Consider the following 14,511-nt stretch of genomic DNA (forward strand, 5'->3'; position numbering starts at 1 on the left):
CACACTCTTATTGTTGCTTACTGTAAGATTTTGCAAACTCCTGCCCTCTACAAGTGGAAGGGATCCCAGCACTGTTTTAGTTGCTGAGACTGTATACCACCCGCTGTAATATTCACTGTGAATTACTGGTGTTGGGAATTTTTGTGGTGTCATCTCCACATCAGGAAGAGAGGACTACTCTATTGCCCTGTCTATGCTTGGGGAATTTTCTAAAAACTTCCCACCTCTGACAACACTGGCTCAGCTCCACTGGTATTAGTGATGTTGGGCACCCTAATATAGACAAGCTGCTGGTGTTTCTAACATCACATCGTTTAGATAACTCTGCACAGAATTACATAATCATGTTAAATATGCCGACAACCCATCCAGCGCTCCCAACATTGTTAACACCAAGGGGAGCTGTGCCAGTATTAGCAATTCTGGAATTCTTTTTAGAGACTGTCCTCAGTGTAGACAAAGGTCTATGGTGGTCTTCCTCAGGGATAAGAAGGCCTTAAATTTTGGTGGAATTGGACTTAGACTTGAAACAAATCACAGAAAATATAGACCTAATATTTTACATGAGCCAGTAGATATTCAGTAGTAGAACAGTGTCCAGTGGACTCTGCTAGGGATCTTGAGTATAGTGAAACTCTGTTTACAATGAAATCGAATAAAGGTTCCGTGTTTCAATGCTTGTAGTGTGCAGACTGCAGTTCAAGTTCCATCAACTCAATGTGTTGATTTGGGAACAGAAGTAACTTTTACTTATTATAAGGTTCCATTGTATTCAGGGAGGCTTGAATTTTATAGGAATCGCTCCCAGACTGACACCATATGTAATACTGGTGGCTACAATTTCTAGAAAATCAGATGGCAAATCAGGCAGGCTAAGATAACTAAAAGGCTATGACAGCAACTGTAAAATATTAGCAGTTTGGATTTGGACCGTGAAGTCTGCTGTCCAAAGCAGGCAAATTGTTCATTGGTACTTGGCTTGTGTGGGTGTAGAGCAAACTGTCCAATTTTAGTTTAGTTGTGAACTTCACGATATTACAGTGGAACGGGTGGCCTCTGGAATTGAGTATACTAGACATCTATCATAACCAGCCCCATTGGAAATACTTTCCTTAATTAACCAAGTGCAGCTATTTTAATATTTGCAATATTCCATATTGTAATTTCACGGAATACTACAAGTTAGTCATTCAAATATCAAGGTAACTTAGGGCAAGTCTACATTAGAAGCGCTACATCGGCGTAACTGTGTCACTGAAGCGCCTTTGGTGAAGATGCTCTATGCTGACTGCAGTGGAAGTCAATGGTTGCTGAAGACGCTCAGCGTCCCTGAAAAATCAGGTACTGGGGGTGTCAAGGTGAGCACTCAGCCATTGAGGAAATCTAAACTAGTGGACATGTTTGCAGATTTTGGCCTAAATCTTCATACTTCAGTTCCCCATCTGTAAAATGAGAAGATGCATTCATTTAGTGTATGTGATGAGCTTGGGTATTGCAGTGATAAGTCAGTAGAGAAGCCAATGAGTCAATAAAATCTTTTGTGGCGTTGCAATATTTGGATGGTGGGCAGTAACTGATTAGCTCCTCCTTGAGGGTAAAAGGACATCTGGATATACAGTGGGAAGGGAGGTGTCTCCTTGTCTTGGGGAGTGAATGGAGTTGTTTGAAGGGATGTGGGGTAGTTTTCTCCCTGAGGCATTTCCTGAAGATTTCAAGTGGCCCTATTCATAACCAGCATCACTGAGTCTAGTATGTTAGCCTTGCCATGTACAAAGCTGAAAGAGACATTCAAATTTTTGTCTGTTTTTTTTTTTTTTTTTTTATAGCTGGAAAGAGGTGACTTTCTCTCAGAAGAATGGAAAGAAAGAATTGCAAACACAAGGTACAGTAGAACAGTTGATTGTGGCTTTATGAATTTGTAATATTTGTCAGTGTATCATAATGGAAATTGGGAGAATGGCCAACTCATAATACAGAATTTCCATAGCTAATATTTAAAGCATATATGTGAGCTTCCATGCTAGCAGTATGGGGAGCCTGATATCTGACTGGAGGAATGGGTTTTCATGCATTCCCAGAAGTATTAATTGGAGTTCCCAGCATAAATTCCTTGTGCACCGCTAGAGTAGACCCCTTCTGTGTTTGCATTTCCTTTAGTCTGTCAGTGACTCTTGCATAAGCACCAGCTTGAGTGACTGGTACAGCTGCTTACCTTGATAGTAAGACTGAGCTAATTGAAATTGGCTATTCTGTTGCATTGATCCTCTTGGATAGTTGAATATTCACCCAAACTGAAGATCTGTATATAGAGATGGAGTCTTTTTTAAACTGTAGCATACTGCTGCTGAAGAGGGAAATGTCATGGTTCAAAACACTCCTAAATTTTTGTGAAAGGTTTCATGGTCATAGAGCCTTGTTAGTAGATACTAATCATGAATCACATGATGGATAGAAAAGAAACATTTAATGGCAGATCTGCTCCTAGACCACCCCCTTTCTTGGAGAGATGGAAAACAGTTGACAAAACGGCTCATTGAAAATCTTCAGGGCTGTGGCAAATTATGGACAGTTTCCAAGACCATGTTTAAGAGCACACTCAGGAAAGGCGTCTGCCAGGCTGAATTTTGCCTTATTATGTATCCCAATTAGACTTCTTGGGCTGCCTTTTAATTTGTGGGCAGACTTATCCCAGCCGTGCAGTGTGGTGTGGTTTTGCTTTTGCTTTATTAGTTGTTTGCATCTTTACACACACATCCCTCTATACCCCTTCCAGCTCTCTTCCATTTCTTTGGAACAGTTTTTAATATAGGCTTTAGATTAGAGCTCTGCAACCCGACGGAACCTGATTTCCAGTGTTGGCTCGGGTGGGGTTGGCTCTCCTCCGGCCCGTGGGGTGGTGCAGCAGTGGCTACATATCCTGCTTCTGCTGGCCACTGTTACGTAGCAGCAAGCACACCGCAATGGACTGAGTGTGCTGAGGAGTCACGGCACATCTCACTTCTGCAGCACAAGCAATGCAATGGGGGCAGCTGCTGGCAGGAGCAGGGCATGCAGCCACTGGCTCATGCCCCCACTGCCACACTGACTCCAAGGACAGGAGGAGGAGAGCCATCCCTGGGGGAGGAGGCAGCGGCAGCATGAATGCATCAGGTTCAGGTTGGAAATTGATTCGACCCTCTCGGGCTTGGGTTCAGATCAGGCCTAGCCCTGAGCAGACCTCTGCTATAGATTGTCTCCTATTGCACATGGAGACACTGGTAGATCTGTGGCAGTAAATGATGGCTATTCTTTGCTACTTTGAATAGTATGCAGTTGATTGTCTTCCTACCAGCTCACAACCATCTCCTCCCTCCCACAAAAGTTCTTAAAGCAAAAAATTAATTTTTCATCCTCAAGCTTAGTCATTTGAGTTTTTGTGAATGCAAATTGATCAGCATCTGCTATTTAAAGAATTTTTTGATTGATCAATTGCTGTTTTGGCCCAGCTCAATTTCCTAATAAAGTGAAATTTCCCCTTCATTTTCTGTTGTAAGCAGTGTGAGCATCCTAGGTGATGGCCTTCGTGATGATAGTAGCCACTTGGATTTTTAAGAGCACTCCTAGCTATTTCATTTGGTTAAAGGGTTTTATGACGCCATCCCCGATCCAACAGCATCACTTACCTGATCTAAATTGTGCTTCTAACAAAGCAGATAATAATAGGAGTTCCAAAAGTTCAAACTCTTAAAAATGCATGTTCACTTTTGCACATGTACAATTCTCGTTCATATTTGTGCTCTCGCTGATGCTTAAGCAAGATGTGTGGCATTTATTATTCATACTGTCTGCACTTGTGGTTTAGCAGTCTGCACTGAAAAGGCAGTAAACCAAATAAGGGGAAAGTCAAGTTATTTTGGTCTCCAATGTGCATAGTAAATATTCCATCAGAATGAACATTTAAAAAAGATTTCAGTGGACTTTTTCTTTTCCCCTTCTCCCCTTAAAATTCTCAAGTGACTTTAATACATGTGGCCATGCTCAGGAGACTTTTTTTTGCATAGGGGTGGGAAGCAGGATAAAAGGAGCCCATACTGGCCTTGCTTGCCAGAAAAGTTTCCCATATTTGTAAGAGCAGGTGTGGGCAGAACAAAGATCTTTTTTTTATTGGCATAGATTTTTTTTTTTTTAAAATTGTGGCTTTTAAATAGCTTTGGCTACGTCTCTTAAACTTAGTGCCCTTTAAGTGTGTGTTGTATGGAGACACCAGAAGGGGAAAGAAGAATCCAAATTAGTTTCACTTGCAAAGAAATAAATTCAGCTGAGTTAAGGGAAAGTGGGTGGGTCAGCTTTTGTGGCCTGCATCATGCGGGAGGTCAGACTAGATGACCACAATGGTCCCTTCTGACCTTAAAGTCTATGAGTCTATGAGATGGCAGTGGCCTAAAAAAGTCCTGAAGAGCTTGATCCTGCAAAGCGCTGAATATTTTCTGAGAGGTGTCAAGGATCCTTATTTCCCACTGAAGCCAGTGGGAATAGAAAACATTTGGAAACACAATATCCGACCCAAAGTTAAATGCTTTAAAAGTTACACCCAGTGTAACATGTGTATTCTCCATTTGTAATGTGTCCTGTTTCTTACTGCTTGTGGTTGAAGGTCTCTTTTTTTCCACTTCATGACACTTTTCATCTTTACATGGCCATGTCTTCTTGCAACTTGTTTGATTTCTCTTTTCAAGGCTTAAATATTTTTGGGGGGCGGTGAGCCCCTTGCAAGATTTAATCCCTCCACCACGAAAGACCTAAATGTTTCCAGTGTAGGATAGAGCCGAAGACAGCCTTGGGGACAGCAAGGCTTGTTGAAAAAGAGCTAAGAGAACGAGATTATCAACCCAAATGCCTTAGTATTAACCTGGTGAAAAGGCCTGTAGAATTTCACCATCATTTGTGAGGGCAGGGGGTACTTTGTAAATAAATTATTACTTGTAAATACTTCTTCAAATTACCAAAGGTATAATTGGATTCAATGGTATCTGTCAAGATGGGCTGTCACCACTCCTTAAGTTTGATTTAACAAGTGTCATAAACATGTTAGCAGTAGGTATGTTCATATGCACTGTAAAAAGGCCACCAGGCATTATGGAGGCATGATGAACATACTTTTAATATTATGATAGTGAAACTTGCTAGTGTAGTTCTTAACTTATGAATTCATGGTGCAGAAACTGCTGATCTGATGAATGGAAGTGTCCTAATATGATACTTTTTCATATGTAACGTTTCAGCAAATAAGTACTGTGAATACTGTCTATTTATAGCTTATTACTTTGTGTAGCGTGCAAGTAGAAATTTTCTGTTTCTTGAGTAAAATAGCTATACGTCCTCAGGATATATAGCATTCTCTTGTTTCAGAACCATGAGCATCATTCATAGAATGTAGCTGATTGCATAGAGGTAGCAGTGTGTGTAAAATAAGATGCCATTTGTCTGTTCCTATTTAATAACTAGACCATTATCTTGCAGTGTTATTTTTGTGAATAATTTTGCCTTTGGTCCTGAGGTGGATCACCAACTGAAGGAGCGATTTGCAAACATGAAGGAAGGTAACACATCGAACTTAAACTCTTTTCCGTTGGTTTCCTGTTCACTGTGGGAGCTGCTGAATATTCTGCTGTTTGTTTGTTTTTCTTTTTTTCTGTGCAGTAGTAGATTCAGGGTTTACTAGCTGCTGCAGCGTGCTGTCTGTTCCTGATTTGCTATCTCTAGCAACCAGCCTCCAGTTTAAAAGTCTTTTGGAATCATGAGACATCCCAGAAGATCTATTGCGTTGTTTCAAATGTTCCTACCATATATGTATGCAAATTGTTTCTATGACAGAAGGGCATTTCCATGGCAGCACCTTTCATAATGTTTTTTGAATATTTAATCCTGAATGCGTTTTTCAGCTTTAAATACTCTATTTATATGCAAGTTTGGCAACATCTAAAGCTCAAAGAGCTTTGTTCTGTACTTAAAATAACACTAAGATTATATTTAAAAATTCCTAACCTGCACTAACACCTTAGATCAGTGCTTCTGAAACTACAGTCTTTGTTGTGCTCTATAGAAAAACGCACTGAGAACCAAACAGTGAAGGATTGTGGTATAGAGCTTTGTCCTACGAATTTGCCCACAGATTAGAAAAGATGGAGAAACCACTTCCCTTGATTAACACTGAAAGTTCTAAACCATTAATCTTTTTCATCCTAGTTTGCTTTTCACACTTTACTCAATTTCACTGTCCAAAATGATTGGTCTCATTTCGTTTTGTTGAGTGACTTTTTCTTCTGGTTATTACGCACTATACCAGTGGTGGTATGCTTGGGTTCGGATGGTTCAGGGGGTTATTAATGAGGAAACTGACCCTTCTGCATCTATCTGTGGGGTTCAGATACTCTGTGTTGGTGGTGGTGACGTATTTACAGTCATCTGAAGCCAGGTTGTTGGGTTCCATTCTGTTCCTTGTGGACAGCCACCACAATGGCGACTAACTGGAGATTTTACCTCTTGTCTGAGTAAATAGACCACGGTCTAAATGGACTTGGAGACTGGACTGCCGTCTCTTCCTAAAGGTGGCCCTTCATGTCAGGCCTTAAGGACACTGGTGGCTGGGGCAATTTGCATTGCCTCTGCTCTTGCTGTATCTCTTCTGGCAGGGATAAGGTTTCGGTCTCCAAGGGTGTGTTTACATTGCAAACAGAAACCTGTGGCAGCAAATCTGAGTCTGGGTCAACTGACTGGGGCTTGTGCTACAGGGCAAAACATAGGTAGTATAGTGCAGTGGAGACATTCCCGCTTTGGCTGGAGTCTCGGACTCCAAGACCCATGCCGCTCACTGGATCTCCGAGCCCAGGCTCCGGCCTGAGGCCAAATGGCTACACTGTTATTTTTAGCTCCGTAGTATAAGCCCCAGTCAGTTGACCCAGGCTGAGAGACTCACTGCGCCGGGGTGTATGGGTTTTTGGTTTTGTTTTATTTTTAGAATAGACACACCACAAGATCAATTCAGCATGTTCAACTAGTACTAAATTCATTAGGTGAATTGTAGTTTATTGAGAGGCCATGTGGTCTCATGGATTAGGCATGGCGCTGGAAGCCAGAATCTCCAGAGTTCAGTTGTACTGTGCCACTGAGCAGTCACTCAATCCATCCGTTTCTCTTGTTTAAAATGGGGATCGTTATACTTACCTATGTCACGTGGGTGTGGAGTATTAATTAGGTAATATTTGAACATGGAAAGTGTTACCATTAAATCCCCAGGGTTTTTTTCGCCTGAGAAGTTGGGCTGTAAAAGCTAGCAGTTGGAAATGTCCAGCAATGTCATGATGGTCTTTAACTTGGCTGGGGTACTTTTAATTTGATAGTTTGTTCCTGCCCTTCAGACACGTGACAATTTAACTTGGCTGTGACAAATATTACAAAAATAGTTATTTAACCGCTCTTGTAAGGCAAATGTATAGAGTGGGCTGTCACAGTTCTAAGTAGATGTGGAAGTGATACTTAAACAGGAATATTCCTTGTGAGGCCAAGCTTAGGCATAAATAAAATAAGTAAATTCCACAACATTATAGCTGTGACACAAACCAATCAAAGCCAGAAGAGTTGCAGTATGTTTGATTCTCTAGCTTTACTTCAGAGTTGGGCTTTAATTTGTATTTAATTTAATAGAGGCATCATGTGCCAGTAGGTAGGGGTACTGGACTGGGAATCAGGAGACTTGGGTTCTCTTCCCAACTCTAACTGTGGTGGCTGGGGACTGGACTCAGTGACCCAGGAGATCCTTTGTGGTCCTACATTCCTAGGACCTTCAGCAAGGCACTTCATCTCTGTGAGGCTCCCTGGTGGTATCCTGGGTTGTGAGGCACCTCAACACCACCTGCCCTTAATGTAAAGCAGTCTTGCCTGTTCCTGTGTGGATCAGTTCTTTGAAACCACCAGCCTCTGGCAACACAAGCGCTGCCTTGTGCACTGTCACTTCCTCTGCACAAACTAGTGATGGGAACCCCTGAACCCTGTGAGTGTCCAGCCCCTTCTCCACTGAGTGCTCACTGAATTACCAAGCGTACTGTTCCCAAACAGGTTGTAAGATTCAGCTCAAGATCACCACTTTGCTTCACACCACAGCACTTAGATACATTTATAGTGAAAACAAGAATGTTTTTTCCCCCCCAAAGATCAGAGATTCAGGTGATAGTGAGTAAGAATATTAGAAACACATGGTTACATTTAAAACAAAATCATAACACTTTCTACAGATGAAACTGTTAACCTCCTGTCTAAAGAAGTCTATCACACCCCTTCCCGCCCCCTGCTGTTCTCTTCATTTTTATCCAAACCTGGTTAAGACCCCTTTTTCACAAAGCAAGCTTGTTGTCCATGTACTTCCTCAGTGAAGAGTGCCAAGGGTGTTGTCTTTATCCCCGAATATTCCAGAGCAAACCTTTGATGAGTAAACACCCCCACTCGCCCAAGTTCCCCCCCCCCCCCCCTGTTACTTATCTCTCTCTGAAGTTCTCACAATCCTTCATTAGCATTCAGTTCAGACTGGTGGATGGAGAGCCCCTGAGAACTATACAATATTTAATTTACATTTAAACACACAATTGGATAACTTGTTTTTCAGGTGGTGATTAGCCCCTAGACACAGAATTTAAGAACATAATTTTCAGTGTATATACACGTGACTCCTTGCATAATATGCGTGCTTGGGGTTTGCAATGATGTTGCTGATCAGTGTGACATCAGCTTTTATGTGAGACCTTAGATGACACTCTTTTAGTAAGCTAGAATGTAAATATCACACTCAGGAGATTCCTTTAACCACTCTGCACCCCCTGCGTGCCACTTGCCAGTAACAGGTTCCTGGGTCACAGCCTCTGTGCCTATATTTTCCCCACTGTAAAATGGGGATAATTATACTTTTTAGAATGTTTTGAGATGTGTACATGGAAAGCCCTATCTAAGGGCTACCTGGTGGTACCCTTATTTGAATAGCCTGGATGTTGTCAGTGTTTTTTTTTTTATATATCTTTACCAAAAACAAAAACCCCAAGCTTTTTTAAAGTGACTCAGTGGTGTTAGTGCAATTGCTCATGGTTGCTATTCTGGTACTAAATATAAAGCAATATATAGCCCCTACTTTCTCCAAAGGGTTTTTGTCAAAGAGTAGTGGTAACTGGATCACTTACATCTTTTTTCCCAGGTGGCAGAATCGTGTCCTCAAAGCCTTTTGCACCTCTAAACTTTAGAATAAACAGTCGAAACTTGAGTGGTAAGATTGGCTTTTCTGTTTGCTTAAATGTGACTGTATGGTGGTCAATATATAACTTTTTTTTTTTTTTTTTAAAGGGGAAAAGCTCAGTAGAAAGCTACTATTGTATGTTAAAGTTAAACACCAAGTTGACAGGCGCCTTCCAAATATCAGAGAGACATGTCACAGCTCTCGAAGTATTGATGAGACCGTGCATATTAAAAGCTAAAGTTTGTCATCAGCACTTAATCTTATCCAACCTGCTGCATGCTGACCAAAATGGCTCCCTCTCACAAACCTTCTGCAAAGGAGTTTACTTTCCCTAAAAACAAACTGCTATAGGAATTCAGATGAGAAGGCCTCAGAGGAAATGACCTTCAAATATTGGGTACAGAGAGAAAGTGTGGAAATTCAATTACAGGACCTAATCTCATCCAATTACTAATTTACATGGGAAATATAATATCAAATAAATATGCCTGCAAGTGTTCGAAGCCTGGGCCTCATTCCAATCTTAATGGCTTTTTTAAAAAATGGTAGCTTTTAGGGAAATGCTGTCTACTTAGAACTCATGGCACCAAAATCTGCATTTCCGCAACATAACAGGAAAGTGCATTCTCTTGCTCTGTGGTCCTTCATGCATTCATCTGACCAGATTTCCCCAAAACATTTTTATTCACCAGTTTTTGCCCTGATGTGACACAGCTGGCACAGTCTGCCTCCTGTTATTGCTTTGCTTTTAAAATCTGTCCTGTTAAATGCTTAGTTAATAAAACTGCATTGGTGACAATAATATTACCTTCTTTTAAAGCTCTTTGTAATCCAGCTTCTTTGGGACATTCTTAATTCCTCTTCTGGAGGGGGAAAAATCATTAAATGGGGTATGGAGAGAGGGGAGACTTTGTGACAGACCAAAAACTGTTTTAAAAAGTTTGGTTAAACTAGTGATCATACTGTCTGTATCCTAAACCTCAGATTTGTCCGTATATAATGTTCATATACATTCAGACTCTGTTGGATCAGTGTCTTTCAGCAGAAATAAGTATCTGTAATCTCTCCGACACAGTCATGCCATTCACGCAGGCATTTGGTGGGTACAATTTATGTAGATGGGATCCAGCAGTATTCTGTAGCTAGGCTTAAGGCCTTGGTTACAGTCAAAGCTTTAGCCTGGATATGTGACCCCTTTCCAACAAAATTAAAGCCCTGTCTATACTGTTGTAGCTGTATTGTCAGTGGGTTCCTGGAACAAGTTATTTTGGAAGCATAGCTGGGCTCATTGTCAGATTGAAAGCCCAATGTAGCTACTTTTACTCCAGAATGCTTGAGTATCTGCAAGAAGAATAAAAACAATACACTTTATATCCTATATATGCATTTTGCATATCACAGATTTTTACCTAAACTCAAGAGTGATATGTGGAAAAAGTACAGAATTACTTAAAATATATAAATTAGACCACAGTGTTTCCAGGTCTAGCTGAGCAGTTAATTAGCACCATGTAATATGACTGAATATATCCTCTTTAGGAAAGGCTTTACTCACTGGGCATTAGGGCTGGGTGTGTGTATTCCACATAGATCACTTTGAAATTTGGGGGTGGGGGTTGTTAAATCTACGGAGCACCTGATCAGAGTTCCTGCGTGGACTGGCTTGGCTGGGTAGACTGCATTCAGTATGCTAAGGCTACCTTTGCTATGTTAAAACACAGTTCTGAAACTGCTGGGTCACTTTTACTTTTGATAAATGTGAGTGGGAAATGGGGTTCACCTTGAATTCCTAAATGGCCTTTTTTCCTTCAGATATTGGCACTATAATGAGAGTGGTGGAGTTATCCCCACTGAAAGGGTCGGTTTCATGGACCGGGAAACCAGTTTCTTACTACCTGCATACTATTGATCGCACCATAGTGAGTATAAACATAGGCCAGTGAAACTTTCATTTTTCCCTTGGAAGCATCGTGTTAGTCTCACACTCTGGAATTCTTGGGGTTCTTCCTTATCTTCCTTTTGCATTTAGGGATGTGCATTATGGCTCTTGGAGGTGGGGGACAGTTTATTCACACAGCTTAGTCTCTTAGCATGCATACACATATCCAAATTCCACTTCAACTTTGTTATAGTTAGCTTTTGATTCCTTCAGTGCAGCAGGCTTCTCAAAGGATGCAATTCTGTGTAGCTCTGTGGTTGTCTGTATGTAAATAAACCAGTCAAAATACACTTACATATGAAGAAATGTAAATTCCTCTAGCATTATAATTCACGGACTCTGCTGGTGCTTTTCCTATATAATAGCTATTTCATTCTGAGTAAAGACTCTAGAGGAAATTTAAAAAAAAATTCAAAGTGTGCTGTATAATAAATGTGTGAAGCATCTCATGCTAGGGCATCAGGATACTTGATAATAATTCTCAATCTGAATTAAACTTTGAGTTGCTCTAGCATTAGCCTAGGCATCTTAAATGTGTCTGTGCATTCATCTTTATTTTTTTGCTTCATAAACAAAGGCCATAGAAATGTAACTCTTATATTGTGGAGAAACACTTCACCTTCATGATCTGAATTTTGGTTACATGCTTGTACAACCTTGTTTTGTAAATCTGCTCTAGTTTGCCTGTGTTATAGATGTGTATGTTAGAACGGAGATAAATGTTTTATTTTAGTTCAGTACTAGAGTAGATTTGCCTCCTATTGAAAATAACCTTCTGGTGACTAGAGATATATAACACAAAGCTTTATAATAAGGATGTGCTGCATTGAAGATGATAAACCATGTTGAGGCTTGGACTGTGTCCCACTACACCACATGTTTGCTTCTTTCCAGAAAGAATGAAATGGAAATAGCTTCTTGATGTAGCTTATCAAAGGGGAAAATTGTCAGAACATCTGCAGTTTTGTACTCCTGTTAGAAATCAGTGTGTTATGCATCAGTGTATTCTGATATGTATAATGACTATCTTATCTTTCCCTTTTCAGCTTGAAAACTATTTTTCTAGTCTCAAAAATCCAAAACTCAGGGTAAGTTATGTTTAATTTTTTTTATAATGTATTCAGAGTAATGAAACATCCAGTATGATCATTTTAAGCGTTATTTATAAAGACATCAGAGGCAGATGGGGAAATATGTTTCAAGCTCATCAAGAGACAATATCTGTAGATAATTAATCACATTGGAATGAAGTAATTCGTAACTGCAGTGGTGCTTTGACAGCACATCCAAATAAAATAATAATTCTTAAAAATTTATCAGGGAAGCCTAGAGTCCTTGCAGTTTTCCTCTTGCATTGTATTTAAAGTAGTATTAAATGTTAATAACATTAACAGGCCAGATTTTAAGAATGTAATGATGGCTTAATTCTCCTGTCTCAATGCTGAGTCTCGTCAGTTAGGGAGTTTTTGAAGAAGGGCCCTCTCACTCTCAACCTATTACTTTTGGACCTACCATTCACTTGGAAATGTAACCTCTGTCATTGATCACTGTGCTGTACTGCAGTGCCTGGCATTCAAAACTCAGAGGTTTTGAGACATTGTGTCTCACTAAATGGGACATATTAAATAGTGGTGAAAGTTGATGGCTTAGGTGTAAACTACACATGACAAATGGCTAGACTTTTCTTGCATCAATCTAGAAAACATCTTGCATTTGTGGAGCCTCTTAATGTCAAGCTTTAGGGTTCAGTCATTGTCCTCCAAACCTGACCTTTAATGGCATTTGAGATTGGAGTTAATGGTAGCTGTTAGGTTTGTGGGTTTTGGACTGTTGATTTCAAATTTGTGAGAGAGATTTTGACACTAAGCATGGAGAAAACCCACCAAATTTTGTCTTCAAATATTTGTGAACTAATCACATAAACTATTTTTTGGCAGTTTCCTGCCTGCTAACGATGAAGATATTTAATTACTGTGAGAGAGTTTGAGTTTACCATAATCCAACCTGACTGACTTTGACTTAGTTCCTAAAGATATTATAGCTGGTAGAATTATCAACGCATTAAACCTCATCTGGAGAGTACAAGGAAGTGTGTTTGTGGAGCTCTGTGGAGTTTCATGTCCTTAGTGGCTAGGCAGGACTTTTTCAGCTGCTTTTCATCTTGACTGTCTTATCTACAGACTTGGCTAGGATTTAATTAGGCTCTTTCAAAGAGTTGATTCATGACTCGATATGGTAAGGCCCTTAAAGATGCTGCAGTGATGCAACAATACATGAAATGTTGGTTATAGATAAGGCCACTGATGGTTTAACAGAGGCTTTTTTTAAAAGTACAAAGACCTACTCATTAGGGTGGAAAGCGGGTGGCCCTCTCTCCCTCCCTTGTGGTTGCTTATCTGCATAGATGCTGTTTAGGAGACTGCCATGGGAATATAGTGTAGCTCATAAAGCTAATTCAGGTTGTCTTCCTTTTCCACCTGCTATTGTCTGGAACAGGGTAAGTCAGTGTCTTCCTGCCAGGGCCGGCTCCAGGGTTTTTGCCGCTCCAAGCAGGCGCCCCCCCCCCCCCCCCCCCCCAAAAAAAAAGCTGCGATCGCAATCTGCGGCACTTCGGCGGGAGGTCCTTCACTCCGAGCGGGAGTGAGGGACCCTCCGCCAAATTGCCGCCGAATAGCTGGACGTGCCGCTCCCCCTCCGGAGTGGCCACCCCAAGCACCTGCTTGATAAGCTGGTGCCTGGAGCCGGCCCTGCTTCCTGCCTACTAAGAAAAGATGTTCTGTCATTTATTAACATATAAGGACTAGTCAGAGTGATTATCCTTGGCTATCCCAGAGGAACTAGCTTGGCAAGATTGGAGTCTGTACTTCAAAAGGAAGACTATAGCAACTATCTTTTGGGCTTATTTGTGGATGTTTTTTAATGCCCTCGTTTAAATTGCCTTTAGGAGGAACAAGAGGCAGCTAGACGTCGTCAGCAAAGAGAAAACAAGAGCAACACAACTACTCCAACGAAGGTGCGAGAAAACAAGGTCAACTCCCTCTTGAATATTTACACAAAAACATGTTCTCTCTTTATTATCGTGCAAGCTTGCGGGCTGCACCAACAATAAAAGCTTGTCTACATAAGGAGTTTGATCTGAAAATCTGTTCCAGAAGAGCTCTCTGCTTGGATACACTGTTCAGCAATAAAAGTCACTTTATTCCAGAATAATTAGTGCTGTTTGTGAGCTCTTCTGGAATAGTTTATTCCAGAGTAGATTTTCTGGTCTCATTCACCATGTTGACATGCCCTGACTCTTGAGTAGGGGTTCTTAAAC

At 40.8% G+C, this 14,511-nt stretch overlaps 1 protein-coding gene across 1 annotated transcript in view; it reads left to right on the top strand.

Annotated features, from left to right (window-relative positions):
- Positions 1-14,511, top strand: part of DOT1L (DOT1 like histone lysine methyltransferase) — a 90,582-nt gene that overhangs the window by 51,999 nt on the left and 24,072 nt on the right. The window contains exons 8-13 of the mRNA XM_065422010.1: positions 1,827-1,882; positions 5,500-5,579; positions 9,218-9,286; positions 11,069-11,175; positions 12,242-12,283; positions 14,140-14,223. Of these exons, the coding sequence (XP_065278082.1) occupies positions 1,827-1,882; positions 5,500-5,579; positions 9,218-9,286; positions 11,069-11,175; positions 12,242-12,283; positions 14,140-14,223 (438 nt within the window). The remainder of the gene's footprint in view (positions 1-1,826; positions 1,883-5,499; positions 5,580-9,217; positions 9,287-11,068; positions 11,176-12,241; positions 12,284-14,139; positions 14,224-14,511) is intronic.

This window comes from Emys orbicularis, chromosome 24, assembly GCF_028017835.1.
Source record: "Emys orbicularis isolate rEmyOrb1 chromosome 24, rEmyOrb1.hap1, whole genome shotgun sequence".
Classification (NCBI taxonomy): Eukaryota; Metazoa; Chordata; order Testudines; family Emydidae; genus Emys; species Emys orbicularis.